Below are 15,427 nucleotides of genomic sequence, written 5' to 3' on the forward strand. Positions count from 1 at the left end.
GGTCGGCCTGGTCGAAGGTGATGGGCTTGTCGGACCAGTCTAGGTAGACTGGCACCGCCACCTTCACCGAGCAGACCTCCCGGCGCTCTTGCTTGCGATGCCGAGCCGAGGCATTCGCCGCATGCCCTCCGTAGATCATGAAGCAGTCGCGGACCTCGGGGAATTCTCCTGCTTGGTGATCTTCGTTTTTGTCGTCGTCGCGGGCCCTGCCACCCTCGGCGGGTGGCCCGGCCCTGTGGAAGTGACGCCGAAGCATGACGCACTCCTCGAGGGTGCGTCTGACGGGCCCCTGATGGTAAGGGCACGGCTCCTTGAGCATCTTGTCGAAGAGGTTAGCACCTCCGGGGGGCTTCCGAGGGTTCTTGTACTCGGCGGCGGCGACAAGGTCCGCGTCAGCGGCGTCGCGTTTCGATTGCGACTTCTTCTTGCCCTTCTTCTTGGCGCCGCGTGGAGTAGACGCCTCGGGAGCCTCTTCCGATGGGCGGCCCTGGGGCTGCTTGTCCTTTCGGAAGATAGCCTCAACCGCCTCCTAGCCAGAGGCAAACTTGGTGGCGATGTCCATCAGCTCGCTCGCCCTGGTGGGGGTTTTGCGACCCAGCTTGCTCACCAGGTCGCGGCAGGTGGTGCCAGCGAGGAACGCGCCGATGACATCCGAGTCGGTGATGTTGGGCAGCTCAGTGCGCTGCTTCGAGAATCACCGGATGTAGTCCCGGAGCGACTCTCCCGGCTGTTGTCGGCAGCTTCGAAGGTCCCAGGAATTCCCGGGGCGCACGTATGTGCCCTGGAAATTGCCAGCGAAGGCTTGGACCAAGTCGTCCCAGTTGGAGATCTGCCCCGGAGGCAGGTGCTCCAACCAGGCGCGAGCAGTGTCGGAGAGGAACAGGGGGAGGTTACGGATGATGAGGTTGTCGTCGTCCGTCCCACCCAGTTGGCAGGCAAGGCGGTAGTTCGCGAGCCACAGTTCCGGTCTCGTTTCCCCCGAGTACTTTGTGATGGTAGTCGGGGGTCGAAACCGGGTCGGGAACGGCGCCCGTCGGATGGCCCGACTGAAGGCCTGCGGACCGGGTGGTTCGGGCGAGGGACTCCGATCCTCCTCGCTGTCATAGCGCCCCCCACGCCTGGGGTGGTAGCCTCGGCGCACCCTTTCGTCGAGGTGGGCCCGACGGTCGCGTCGATGGTGCTCGTTGCCGAGGTGGCCCGGGGCCGCAGACGCGGTGTTGCGCGTGCGCCCGGTGTAGACCGAGGCTTCCCGCATGAATCGGGAAGTCATGGCCTGAGGTTCCGAGGGATATCCCTGCCTTCGGGAGGCAGTGCTCTCGGCCCGTCGGGCCGCAGCGCCTTCCAGAAGATTCTTGAGCTCTCCCTGGATTCGCCGACCCTCGGTGGTTGATGGCTCCGGCATCGCGTGGAGGAGCATCGCTGCGGCTGCCAGGTTCTGACCAACCCCGCTGGATGCGGGCGGCGGCCTGACCCTGACATCGTTGGCGACGCGGCGCTGGAGACCTTGGGGCAGGTGACGTATTTCTCCGGCCGGGGGTTGGCCCGCCCATGCCCGCCCGACGGATCAGCTCAAGCGCTCCTGTTCCCTCGTTGAGCCTGGCCTGCGCCTCGCGGACTTGCTCGAGTTGTGGGTCGTAACCCCCCGCCGGAGCGGGGACCACAGCTAGCTCCCGCGGGATGTCGGCGCGAGGCACCGGCCTAGGAAGATCACCGTCCTCCGGCATGCCGAGATGGTTGCCTTCGGAGGGATCCCCTAGCTCGATGTGGAAACATTCGCGGCTTGGGCCGCAGCCCTCGTCGTCTAGGCTGCGGCTTCCGTCGGAACAGTCGGAGAGGCAGTAGTCACATGCGGTCATGAAGTCCCGCATGGCACTGGGGTTGCCAAGTCCAGAGAAATCCCAACAGATGCTGGGATCGTCATCTTCCTCGGACCCAGAGGGCCCGTAGGTTGAGACGTCCGTCAACCGGTCCCAAGGCGACCACATACGAAACCCCAGTGGGGTTGCACTCGCCTCGATGAGAGCGCCCGCCAAAGCGAGGTCGCTTGGCGGGTTGAGGCCGAGTCGAAATGACGTAAGATGGGAGTTAGTCAGTACCTTTTGGTCGACGAGGAGCGACGTAGTCACATCGGGGACTGGTTGCACCGTCATCTCAGGTACGAGGGCGACGTCATGCAGGCTTTCCGCGAGCGCGCTGGCGTCGTCTTCTTGCTCGGGGTCGGCGTGTCGCGGGGGGACGGCGCTTGCCTTCGTCTCGAACGCGAGGTCGACGTCCGGCGTGCCTTCCGTCGGGGCGTCAGGGGCGTCGATTCGCTCGACGGCCAACGAAGCGCGACCTCCCGCTTGGCCTTGATGGCCCCGCCTCCTCCTCCGTTGGCGGGGGAGAGAACGGAGCGAGCTCGAATGTTGTTCTTCCACCACGCGGGGAAGGTGTCGTCGATTCCGCCGCCGGCGGGCGGGTTGTCGGCCGCCATTGTGGTTGTCGCGTGGCGGTGGAAGGAGTATCATGTCGTAGCTGCCGTCGAAGGACATGAACTCAAGACTCCCGAAACGGAGCACCGTCCCGGGCCGGAGAGGTTGCTGGAGACTGCCCATCTGGAGCTTGACGGGAAGCTGTTCGTCAGCACGCAGCAGGCCCCTACCTGGCGCGCCAACTGTCGGCGTTTTGAGACCGGGGGGTCCCCGAGCCGACGAGTGAGTGTGTTGCGTGCCCCAGCCCAGATGGGTCGAGCGCATGGGCGAGCGCGAAGGGGGGAGAGGCGAGGTGGCCGAAGACGGGCGTGAGAGAGGTGGAGATCCCGCGGCCTTCGTGTTCGTCCCGCGCCCAGGTCGGGTGCGCTTGCAGTAGGGGGGTTACAAGCGTCCACGCGGGTGAGGGAAGCGAGCGGCCCCAAGAGAGCGCCTGTCTCGTCCTCGTCCCCGCGCGGCCAACCTTTTTTAAGAAGGCCCTGGTCCTTCCTTTTATAGTCGTAAGGAGAGGATCCAGGTGTACAATGGGAGGTGTAGCAGAGTGCTACGTGTCTAGCGGAGAGAGAGCTAGCGCCCTAGGTACATGCCGATGTGGCAGCCGGAGAGGTCTTGGCACCTTGCTGGCGTGATGTCGTGGCTGTCGGAGGAGCGACGGAGCCTGGCGGAGGGACAGCTGTGGGAGCGGTCGAGTCCTTGCTGACGTCGCCCTGCTTCCGTAAGAGAGCTGAGAGCCGCCGTCGTCACAGAGCTTGCGGGGCGCCATCATTGCCCATCTGGCGGAGCTGGCCAGATGGGACGCCGGTCTTGTTCTCCGTGACCCGAGCCGGCTCGGGGTAGGATGATGATGGCGCTTCCTGTCGACGTGGCGGGCCTGTGCCCTAGGTCGGGTGACGTGGGGGTTCCTCCGAAGCCGAGGTCGAGTCTGTCTTCCATGGCCGAGGCCGAGCCCGAGCCCCCGGGTCGGGCGAGGCGGAGATCGTTCGGCCGAGGCCAGGGCGGAGTCCGAGCCCTGGGGTCGGGCGAGGCGGAGTTTCGTCGTCTTCTGGGGCTGAGCCCGAGTCTGAGCCCTGGGTCGGGCGGAGTGGAGTTCGCCGTCTTCCGGGTCTTAGCCCGAGTCCGAGCCCTGGGGTCGGGCGGAGCGGAGTTCGCCGTCTTCCGTGTCTTAGCCCGAGTTCGAGCCCTGGGGTCGGGCGGAGCGGAGTTTCCTATGGCGCCTTTGGCAAGGCCTGACTGCCTGTCAGACTCACTCTATCGAGTGGCACTGCAGTCGGAGTGGCGCAGGCGGCGCTGTCCTTCTGTCAGACTGGTCAGTAGAGCGGTGGAGTGACGGCGGTCACTTCGGCTCTGCCGGGGGGCGCGTGTCAGGATAAAGGTGTCAGGCCACCTTTGCGTTAAATGCTCCTGCAACCTGGTCAGTCAGCGCGGCGATTTAGTCAGGGTTGCTTCTAAGCGAAGCCAAGGCCTCGGGCGAGCCGGAGGTGTGTCCGCCGTAAAAAGGGGGGCCTCGGGCGAGACGGAAGTCTCTCGAGGTCGGCTGCCCTTGGCCGAGGCTAGGCTCGGGCGAAGCGTGATCGAGTCACTCGTGTGGACTGATCCCTGACTTAATCGTACCCATCAGGCCTTTGCAGCTTTATGCTGATGGGGGTTACCAGCTGAGAATTAGGCGTCTTGAGGGTACCCCTAATTATGGTCCCCGACACTACCTCTGTTCTAAATTATGAAGACACTTTGGCTTTTCTATACAAAGTTTTTTTTCTATACACTAAGATATACATTGTGTATGAATACATTTAGGATGAAGTGAGTATAAGGATTTGCTACTTATATTTTATAGCTTTGGCTACATTTCGGTGCTTTTCTTGATATCTATCTACAATGTGTCACAATATATTTATTTTGCCTCTATACTAAAACTAAATTAGTAAACGTAACTGGAATTTACATATTCTATAAACGTAACTAGAATTTACTTATATTTTTATAAACAAAACAATGGGCTGGGTTAAAAGGTTTCAACAATACAAAATCATTTTTTTTCTCTAATTGTTATGACTTGCATGTCTCTGCGTTATTGATCAATTGTAAAGTTGCTGCATTGATAGGTCTTCTAACTTTAGATTATTATGCTGTTGCGATTATGAGAATTGCAGAGCATGCTGTTGTTTGGGTCCCTTACTCCCTTTTAGGCTTTAGCCTTCTAGATCGTTAACTTCATTCTTAAGGAAGCTTCTGCGATGTCTGTCTGTGGCCATTATTATGTTTAGTAATGATATGATATGTATTTGTTGTCGGGTATCAGTATTATTAATTGTTAACCTGTTACTTGCATGATTTATTTGTCCTCACTTAATTTACTATGTGGACGACATTTTTCTCATCCTTGAGTGTTCACAGTGCCATTATGATTTTAGTTCATGGACTGTTGTTATAACCTTTTCCATGAACAATTAATATGCTGGCGAATTTATTCTTAATTCATTTTTCTGTGCCTCATAGTCCCTTTCTTTCACATTTGTTCCTTTATTTCTTTTCAAATGCCCTATAATATTCACTAAATTTTCACTGGACCTATGCTTATAAAGTTATTAATTTGTTTGCATCTAACTTGTTTCTAGATATTTGTATGTGTCATCAGCATTTCCCCAAGAATATCTGATCATTTTACCTTTTTATTCAAGTTATATAGAACCTATGTTGATTTGTCTCTTTATTGTTTTGATAGATCATTCTTCTCCTACCTGTACTAGAGCTCAAACCGTCGCCATTGAATTAAGTGCAAACTACCTGATTAATTGCAGCAGCAGTGAAAACATTTCTCTCGGTGGCAGAGCGAGAGCGGATGTAGTTCGTGCAACGGTGGTTGTCATCGGACCCTGTGGACATCCGCGTCCACGTCGTGATCATCAAGGGAAACACCGGGACGTAGGACGATCTCATCGAGGCAGAGGTCGCCGAGCTGCTCTGCGCCGCCAGTGTCTCTACTGTGCGGCTGCACGATCTCGACATCTTCGACACCGTCAAGATCACGCTCGACGCGTGGCCGCTCGAGCTGCCTGGCACCACCAATGTCGTCATCGAGGTCGCCGAGGCAGCCAACCCCCTCACTGCCATTGGAGATAGGATCCTTACTCCTGCAATCTGATGTATTCAGAATAATAGTTTATGAGTAAACCTAATGCAACTGCAATCTAAGTTGTAGTTTTATATGTTGTATGCAGTTCTTCTGTAGCAAGTGAATAAGGTTCAGAATCAGAATATGAGATACATGTATTTTTTTCCTTCTCTGTATGGTTATATTGTTTTCATTGTTGAATCTGGTGTACTATTTTTCATAGTCTGATGAGGAGTATAACTTACTTTACCTATACTGATTGGTGTAATATCTGACAGATGTGGTTGTAATTGTCGCAATGTTCATATTAATTGGCTTATTATAGATGCAACACTACAGGACAAAATTGGATGGCTCTTTGCACCTTTGCTGCTACTTCGGTTTATTTTAATTGGAAATGTTGAGTCAGTGAACATACACAAATACAACAATTATGTTCTAAAAGCCTATAATCCAGTCTACACCTTCCGATATTTCATACGAGGCAATTCTGAGATTTGGACATCTCCTAGAGGGGTGATGCTTAGCATCACATGTCATTGGCAATTTAACCGCTACTTTTGTATCAATTGTATGACGAAATAGAGTTATCTATATGTCTTTTCTATCAACATTTTCAAATATTTTCACTCCATAGCGACGCACGAAAATTTATTTAGTAAATTATTATTTTGTATGTAACCAGTGATGATGTGGATAATTGTTCTCATCTCCACTAACTTGTGGTCCATCAATTTGATGAATCTGTAGCAAGATCTATGGATTTTAATGAAGCAGGCAGTTAGAGGTATAAGAATCATCCATGATTGTTAAAAAGAAGTTATGCATGATTGTTTCAGTCCGAGAAACAGAAAATAGAGGCCGAAGAAACTCATACAGCCTCCATTCTCACAGTTGGAGCTCAAACAAACAATTAAACAAATCTAATCTAATGCGATGTGGCTGATTGCACTAGCAAAAGAATCACACATAGCACCTCCAGAAATAGAAAGCCTGTCTTTTTAAAACCATACCATTCCCACACTCCCATGCCAGAGCTGCAATGCTCCCATGGCCCACCATTTATATGCCCAAAATCAAGCAGCCATACTGTCTCAGACCCACCCTTCGGCGTGCGCCTAGCAATTTAGCTTCGTGCGTTTCCCGTGCCCCGAAGGCCGCACCGCACCGCACCTGATAAAAACACCAGTGGCCCTACGCCCAGGCCCTTTTTCCCCGCTCTGCTCTGCACGCCCCTCTCCTCCCTAGTCCCTCCCCCTACCCCCGCCCGTCAAAGCGAGAGCGCCGTATCACCTGTCTCTCCGTCCACCGCCGTCTCGATCCGCGCCCAAAGATACCTTTCCCCCACCCCTTCCTCGCGCCGCCGTTTTGGTGCGACCATGACGGCGGAGGGGGAGGCCAAGAACCCGTCGGCCGGTGGCGGAGGGGATAACCCCCAGCACCAGCAGGCTGCGCCGGCGCCGGCGCCGGCACAGGGGGAAGTGGCGCAGGAGGCTGCAGTGCAGGGGACGGGACAAGAGCAGGAGCGGGACAAGGCGGATCGAGAGGTGCAGGGCGGCGCGGGGGAGAAGGACGACGGCGCGTGCAGAGATCTGGTCCTGGTCGAGGATCCGGAGGTCCTCGCCGTCGAGGATCCGGAGGAAGGTACGGCGCCCGTTCTGGCTGACTCTCTCTTTCTCTCTTCGGTCATGGCTCTAGTAGTACTAGCTGCCCCTGTTGCCGGCCGCTAGTGTCTCAGCTGTCAGATGCATGGATTCAGACTTCAGTAGTGCTGCTTCTTTGACGTCTTTTGCCTTCTTAACAGAACAGGTGCCCAGAAACAGAATTAAAAAAATCGAAGAAAGTATTGTTTTGGCAGTTGGACTGTTGGTAGCTTTACTTGCCAGTTAATTGTACTTGTGTAGCCGTTTATTTCTGCCTGTAAAGCAGTTTTTTTGTTCGTTCACTGTATCCATTGTTCCTTTTAAACATTGAGGAGCACCTTTCTGAGGGGTTCGGGTTCTGTTAATAGCTTTGTCCTTTTGCTGAGAATACATGCAAAGGATCAGATATTGAGTTCAGTTATTGCTTTTGTACTAATCTGCTAGCCCTTATAGTTAGTTACTCAGAGGATTGAACTGTTGAAGGCTTCAGAAAAGTATGATTTGTTTTGTTCTATAAGTCCTTTATTACAATCGTTTGACTTTGTACTCATCAGAAGGCCTTCCTTCCTCTCACCTCTTTGTTGTTATGCTATTTTTCCACGATACAGTGAACATGAAATTGGAGCTCATTTAGTTATATGCAACCTTTTGTTCTGCCTGTTTCTTGTGCTCTCTGCGTGGAATTAAGTACTCGTCTCGTGCATGCATTTACGAATTGAGGATTTATTTTTATTTGGCCCGAAGCTTTTGGCTGAGCGTATCTGAGTTTTTTTTCTCTCTCCCTCTCCCTGGTTACAGCTGCAGCAACCGCAGCACTCCAGGAAGAAATGAAAGCGCTTGTGGCATCGATCCCTGATGGTGCTGGAGCAGCATTCACAGCCATGCAGCTTCAGGAGCTAGAGCAGCAGTCCCGGGTGTACCAGTACATGGCTGCCCGAGTACCTGTGCCTACTCACCTCGTCTTCCCGGTATGGAAGAGTGTGACCGGTGCATCCTCTGAAGGCGCCCAGAAGTACCCTACTTGTATGCTTCAAACCTGTGTCGTCATATCTGTATGCTCTTATGAATTTCTGTTTTTTTTTTTTGTGGACTTTCCCAGGTTGTTCGCTAGGTATTCGTGGTAGTGATTTGTAGGATGGTACAGTAAATTAGTTATATTGATCTCATCTGAAGTTGCCCTTTTGTTATAGGTTAAATTAGTTATATCTTTTTTTAGCAAAGCAATGTTCAGATGAAGTGCAATTTGATGCACATGTTGCTAAGGGGCGATGAAGGAACCTAGGCTTGGAGCATCATAAAGCTGAGATTCTTTATACATACGTATGGGCTGTTTGAGGCATTCTAACCGTTCTTTATTAACTTGGTTGTTGTACAGTGATGGGCTTAGCAACGCTCTGCTTGGACTTTGGGAAGAACCCGGAACCAGAACCAGGGAGGTGTCGGCGAACAGATGGTAAGAAATGGCGATGTTGGAGAAACACTATCCCAAACGAGAAATACTGCGAACGTCACATGCATCGTGGCCGCAAGCGTCCTGTACAGGTTTTCCTGGAGGACGACGAGCCCGATTCTGCTTCAGGGTCAAAACCCGCCGCTCCTGGCAAGGCTACCGAAGGTGCCAAGAAGGCCGATGACAAGAGCCCAAGCAGCAAGAAGCTTGCAGTGGCAGCGCCTGCCGCTGTGCAGTCTACATAGTCAATTGCAGCTTTAGTAGCCCGCAGAAAGAGCATAACAGCGCTGGCAACTGGCGCCTTCTTATTGCATGTAATCCCCAGAAGACTCTAGCGTGGTCGTGGTCGTAGGTATAACCTCGTTCCCAGCGTCTGTGGGAGGAAGCCGCAACAACTTCCCCTTAGCTGTCAACTGAAAATTTCACTCTTTAGGTGTATAGTTTGATTTAGCTTTGTCGCGGTAGGCGATGCGGCATGATATTATAAATCCTGCCTGAACTGACAAGACAAAATCGAATTGTGACCCAAGAAGCCGGCGGAAGAACTTGTGAAATTGCATTGACGTGCTTTTTGGTGTCCGCCTTTATTGGGCTGTGCGCAATTGTGTGATTCATCAGTTGTATAACGAAGTGTAAGATCCATAATTTTATGCCTTGTGGAGGTTACCACCTGATGTGCAGTGATTATGTCATTATGATGATAGTAGGGCAAATGTAATTGGCTGATTGAATGACAAAGCCTGTTTATTGAGACGGATTGGCAGTGAGATTCTGTTGTGGCACAACTCATTTTCGTGTCGGCAACAGGTTACACGTGCCTAAATACGGGGAATCGTACGGCATTAATTAATTAGTTAATCAATGTATTGATGGAGAATTGTTTCTGTACCTGGTACTTGGCCCTTTATTGAGATGGGGACGCCTGATTCCAAAATCAGTTGTCCTTCGAGTAGTATAAAGGCATGTACGGTGGTGTTTAATGTAGAGGCTCTTGAGATATTTAAATAGAGTATTTGTAAAAATAAACATAGAGTCGTCTTTCCGCAAAGAGACTTCTCTAGCGCGTCCCAAGTAGCAACAGACGTATCACTTTCCACTGTATGAATTCGTCGTCTGTTCTATCGATTCGATGTTGTACAAGCGCATTTACTTCTGTATTTATTAATATGCTACATTTGTAGACGCTCCATTGTATAATAGTCTATTAATTGTCTCTTTTCTTAGAGAACCGTTTTGATGTCTATCCACTATACATGCTCTAACATACTAAGGGCATGTACAACACAATTAAAGAGGTGTTTGAATGCACTAAAACTAATAGTTAGTTGGCTAAAACTTGTTATTAGAATTAGCTAGCTAACAAATAACTACCCAAGTATTAACTAATTTACCAAAAATAGCTAATAGCTGAACTATTAGTTAGGGTGTTTGGATGTCTCAACTAATTTTAGCCACTAACTATTATCTCTAGTGCATTCAAACACCCCATAAGAGACTGCATGCTCTAATCCTATACCTTGGAAAAAAAATTACGTACATCCTGGATGTAAACACCCTCTTTTACAACCTCTCACATCCACCACTTGGAGGCCCACAAAATAGATCAAATTTACAACTTAACCCTTTAATAATTTGTTTTTCTTCTATTTATATAGACCGTGAGGGGATGTAAAAGAGATTATTTGCATCTCGGATGCAAAGATTTTTTCCCCTAGCTCTAACCACCTAGATAATAAATACAATTAAGATAATATCTATAGAGAGTCGTGTAGAGACAAACTCTTCGCGAAGAGCCTGTATTCTAGTTTTTTTGTTTAGAGACTCCCCATTTAATTAGATTGTACATGTCCTACAACAAATTGGTTTAGATAGAGTTCTTCGAGCAAGAAATTCGCAAGAATTGCATTTCCCAAGCCTCCTAGGAAGCGGTTCAGCCTCACACCAGTCTAGGATGACACTATGACAGTAGGGATGAAAACGGGACGGGAAATTTCCATACCGTCCCGTTTCGAATACTGTTTTTCCCGATCGTTTTCGAATTGTTCGGGAACCGATTAGAAACGGTACAAAAACGATTTAGCTAGTTTTTCGATTGTTTTCGTATTTTTCATTTCCGAGTCGTGCTAATACCGTTTTCTACCGTTTTATGTAATATGAGATAGATCTAGCATATAATTTATTTAAGTTATAGACTTTTTGTGTTCAAGTGAATGAATAAGCGAAAAGTAAATGTTATAATTATTTTAACTAATATGAATGATGAAAAAGAGTTGTCTGTGTATTTCTAAATCTTAAAAATTAGGCAATACATCACTTTATTATGTTTTTGTTAAAACTACAAAATAGTTATCTTTCCGACTATAGATTATCGTTTTCGATCGTTTTCAAATAACCAACAATTTTGATTCCATATTTCGACCGTTGATTTTCGTTTTCGTCCCAACCAAAAAATATAAAAACAAAAACAATTTAGCTATTTTTTCGATCGTTTTCGACCATATGACAGCTATGTGCGTACCCAGCCTCACGCGAGATGTATGATTTTTACCTGAATTTTGGTACACCCAACACAAAGTGACTCTTGGAATATGGTCCTAATGTCGCCAGATTCATACGCAACTCAGCATAAGCTCACGCCCCCAGCTAAAATATAGCTTCAACCATCCAAACGCAACACTTCTGGCATTTCAGAATGTCTCCCAGAGGGGTTGTCATATATCAGCATCACCGATGATGTTTCCTAATAGCCCCAAAGTTTTTCGTCGTATATATATTAGCTTAAGATGCATTACTATACAACACGCAAATCATGGCTGCAGTGTATGTAATATATTTCGACGCAGCCAGCATACCTTGTTATACTTCTCAAGATAAGGAAACAACTTTCAACTTGGGGATTTACATAGCGCAATTGCAATACACAGATGAGGTTGGTAATTCTCTCTACAGAAAACAAAACAAGAACGAAAAACTCTGGGCCTCTATTTTCTTTACAATTGCTGAAGCACCTCCCCCCCTCCTCTTCCTCAGATGGATGGTAGTAGCAGTCCGGTAGTCGACACAGGAAACCAGATTAGTACCAGCTGTTCATATATAGTACACCTGAAAGAAAACTAGCGTTACGGGTTTGATCCTGGCCTTGGACCTCTCAAAATATCTCGTCCTCCGCTTGGAGCTTTTGAAGCGCTTTCTTTGCATAAATAGTGATAGCAGCAGTGGAAGTTGCAGCAATTGTAAAGCCGATTCCATTGTAGATAATCTGATCCACCGACAAGAATGACCCTTGGCTAGTTGCTACAGCCAAGCTCTGTAGAAGTTTCCCACTGTTTGCAAAAAATGGCATTAGTTTCTCCTGACCAATACAAGATAAAGTGAATATAACCTTACAGCAGCTCATACATTTCTTGTTTGAATTATATATAGTTTATGCTCAACCGCTCACATCAACATAGCCCGTATAGGATGCATATCATCATTCAAGTTTCATGCGTGAAAGTTACAAATTAAAAAAAAAGATGTGTACAGAAAAACATATATCATAAACCTTAGCATGCCATCTATATAAGGACAGCAACTCCTCAAACTGCATTAATGAATACGTAACCACAAAAACCAGCTATCACAAAAGAGTAAATTTGCTACAACACGCTGAAGGTTTCATACAAAGCGTTCCATACTGATTCAATAACACATGCACCACGATGTGTACAAGGCATGCTCAAATGAGCAGAAAAAAATGCATCATCAAAAGAACAAAAGCCAAGGTAAGTACAAACCTGTATATTGCAAGGAAAGTTTCATGTATGGTTCCAGCCATGGAACCAGCTATGTATGGGTAATATTTGACGTTCGTAGCCACAGAAGCGTAGTTAAAAACTAAATATGGAAATGGAGAAATCCTGAGTAAAGCAACAGCCTTAAATTGATGATGCCAATCTCCCTCGCCAGCAAGCCTTACAAAAGCTGCTTTCTTTGGCCACTTCTCCAGCCATCTCTGCAGAACAATTTAAAACCATATTTTCAAAAGTAAGTAATTTGCTACTGTTCTATTTGGATAAAACATGAGGGAAAAAATGACAATAAGCGACTCACATGTATCCTGCAGTGGAATGCAGAACCTATAAAATACGGCAACGACATGCCTATGCTCATCCCCACTGTGATTATCAAAAAGCCATAAAGATATCCAAAAGTCATCCCAGCAAGCCACATGAAGGGCGAAGAAGGTAACAAAACACTTGGGAATAAGGCGATTGTGCCAAAACATATTAGAGCAATAGCTGGTCTGCTGAAAGTTATTGATTCCCAGTAAAGAATAGGTGCAACAACCTGCAATGACATCATGGAGATCAAGGTCAACAAGAAACTACGAACTCAATTCCAGGTATCTCCAGTGCATCGAAAGTTACTAAAGAAAGCCAACCGGTATATTCAAGTTATCAAGTGGACTATAAGGTGGCCACTAAATTTGTGCCAATAAATAGATGATGCAGCCAGCTAGCTATTCACTCAATTCAGCAGAATGAAACTGGAAGCTCTCTGGTCAGCTGAAATGAAGATGTCCAAGCATAATGCAAATGATCATCAACTTCCCCCGAGAACTATATCATATAAATTACTTCGAAGTGATGCAAACAAGTAGTCGTGTCTACTGTCCACAAGCACATGACTTCTAATTATAGCCGCTCCTTGGACGTGCTATTGACTTTTTGTACATAAGCATGTGACCTGACCTAATATTGTAAACCTTTCGAAGGGTAACAATGTTTGGTTAGTAATTGTAGGCAGGGTCATAAACATTAATTTGAAAACCATTTCAGTCCTTTTCATAACTAGGTTAGTAATTGAAGGTAGGGTCATAAACATTAATTTGAAAACCATTTCAGTCCTTTTCATAACCAGAAATATCGCAACTAGTGGCATTACCAGATCATTCCAGACAATTTACGTTGCAGTGCAAGCACAGATGGAGCATCAGTTCATATCTTAAATATAAAGGCCAATCACAAGCAATGATTAGAATTAACAGAAAGTTATGGGTCGTTGGGGCAAGATTTTTTTGCTTTCCAAGAGCTGTAGCCCACTGCCACAGTTTTATGTCTACTCTACTCATTAACATGATACCCTCATTGCGATGTAGACACCCAAAAATTGACTTCCAAAGAGATCTATTAGTATTCTATCATAATATATTAAGATCCTTGAACACTACAATAAAATAAACTAGCAAAATATTATCATCAACTACAGTAACATCAACATTCAACCAAAACATATCGCCGAAAGAGACTTGAGAAGTATTCCTCCTAAAGTTAACTATGATAACAGGAGCATGGACAAAAAATGGAAAAGTATTTCTACCCAACTACTACTGGAGAATAGCTTTCACAACAGAGATTGCTTCCAAGGAAGACCAAACACGTAGGTCCAGAGCCCAAACAGTAGCACAAGCTGTACTTGTTTCAGGTATCACTTCCATGTGAAGTTGCTTGTTGCCAATACAGTTTTCCCAACAAAATTGGGTTTGTACAACTAAAAAGGCACAAAAAATGTAGCCATGATGCCCCTAACAATAAGGTTCACTGTACCACATCTTAACATCCAAAAAAATAGTTCGTTTGTGGCACTATTCCTACCCAATCCACCTTTTGGTGAAAGCACAGACACTACTAGAGGTCCAGAGCACCATGCGTGCACACCCCACATATTGGGCCACTAAATACCAGTGAGGCATTGGCGGATGTCAAAACTTCGAGAATTGGCAAAGCACTTCTCCTTCTGTGTTTCAGTTGGGAATAATGCTAAATACGCTCTTTGGATAACGACGTCCTATACCGGTCCAGTCATCTTCAAGACAGATATCCCAACAGAATCTATTATATTGGTATTCTAAGATCTGGTTCAGATTGAGATCCTAAAACTCATGACAACCTCATCCTTTTGCTGGTAATATTGGCAAAAGGAAAAAAATAGACATCTCAACTATTCTCGTGAGCTAGCCACGGGAAAAAACATCATAACAATACAAACAAAGCAAGGAAAATATTTCTACACAAACAAACAAAAAATACAAAGAAATATCCAAGCATTCCTGCACAAATCGAAACGGCATCACAACCGACGATTGGACAGACACAGCAGGAGCAGAATTTACAAGAGATTGGAAAGATCTCGCGTTCGCGAGGAATTTCCGCACGATTCGTGATGCAAGCAATCCCCTCAAAGGAGGCGCCGCCGGAGGGGGAGCAGGAGGGGCGAGGCGAGAACGCGCACCTTCTTAATAACGAGCGGGCCGAGGAAGACCACGGCAGCAGCTCCGGCCCCTGCAAGGAAGATCCCAAGCACGGCGACCTTGGCCCACCACCGGATCGCGCGGCACCGCAGCACCCTCGGGCACTCCGCTGCCACGGCCGCCTTGATGGCCGCCGCGGCATCTGCCTCCCCCTTGGACGCCACCTCCACCTCCTCAGGGATCCTCACGTACTCGCCGCGTCTGCCATTGGCGGACCCGGGCGAACCCATCGACCGTGGGGACCCGATCAGGCTAGCATCCGCTGGGGGACGTTGCCCCGGGTTGTGCTGATGAGGAGCTGCCGGATCGGCCGGGACCCGAGCAGAAATGGGCTCGGGTTGGGCTGGTTCCGTCGAGCTCGGCGTGATTGAGGGCTAGGGTTTGTGCCGGGGAGGCCGGAGGCGTTTATGAGAAGCGGCAGGTGGGGCAGATAGGCAACGGCATTGGAGGTTGGAGCGGACC

At 48.3% G+C, this 15,427-nt stretch overlaps 2 protein-coding genes across 3 annotated transcripts; one reads left to right on the forward strand and one right to left on the reverse strand.

Moving 5' to 3' along the window:
- The first annotated feature begins 6,764 nt into the window (after positions 1-6,764).
- LOC100101542 (putative growth-regulating factor 1) lies at positions 6,765-9,426 on the forward strand. Of its 2 annotated transcripts, XM_008652537.2 has the most exons (4): positions 6,765-7,224; positions 8,022-8,246; positions 8,599-8,676; positions 8,766-9,426. In XM_008652537.2, exons 1-4 carry the CDS (start codon positions 6,960-6,962, stop codon positions 8,855-8,857), a joined length of 660 nt encoding a protein of 219 aa, XP_008650759.1. In that variant the 5' UTR covers positions 6,765-6,959; the 3' UTR covers positions 8,858-9,426.
- A 2,072-nt stretch (positions 9,427-11,498) lies between these two features.
- Positions 11,499-15,374, reverse strand: LOC100276030 (SNARE associated Golgi protein family). The gene is given in 4 exon segments (NM_001149920.1): positions 11,499-11,996; positions 12,450-12,667; positions 12,766-13,002; positions 14,947-15,374. Coding segments are annotated over 4 exon segments (879 nt in total). The 5' UTR covers positions 15,196-15,374; the 3' UTR covers positions 11,499-11,821.
- Between the last annotated feature and the right edge of the window lie 53 nt (positions 15,375-15,427).

Source organism: Zea mays, chromosome 7 (assembly GCF_902167145.1).
Source record: "Zea mays cultivar B73 chromosome 7, Zm-B73-REFERENCE-NAM-5.0, whole genome shotgun sequence".
NCBI lineage: Eukaryota > Viridiplantae > Streptophyta > Magnoliopsida > Poales > Poaceae > Zea > Zea mays.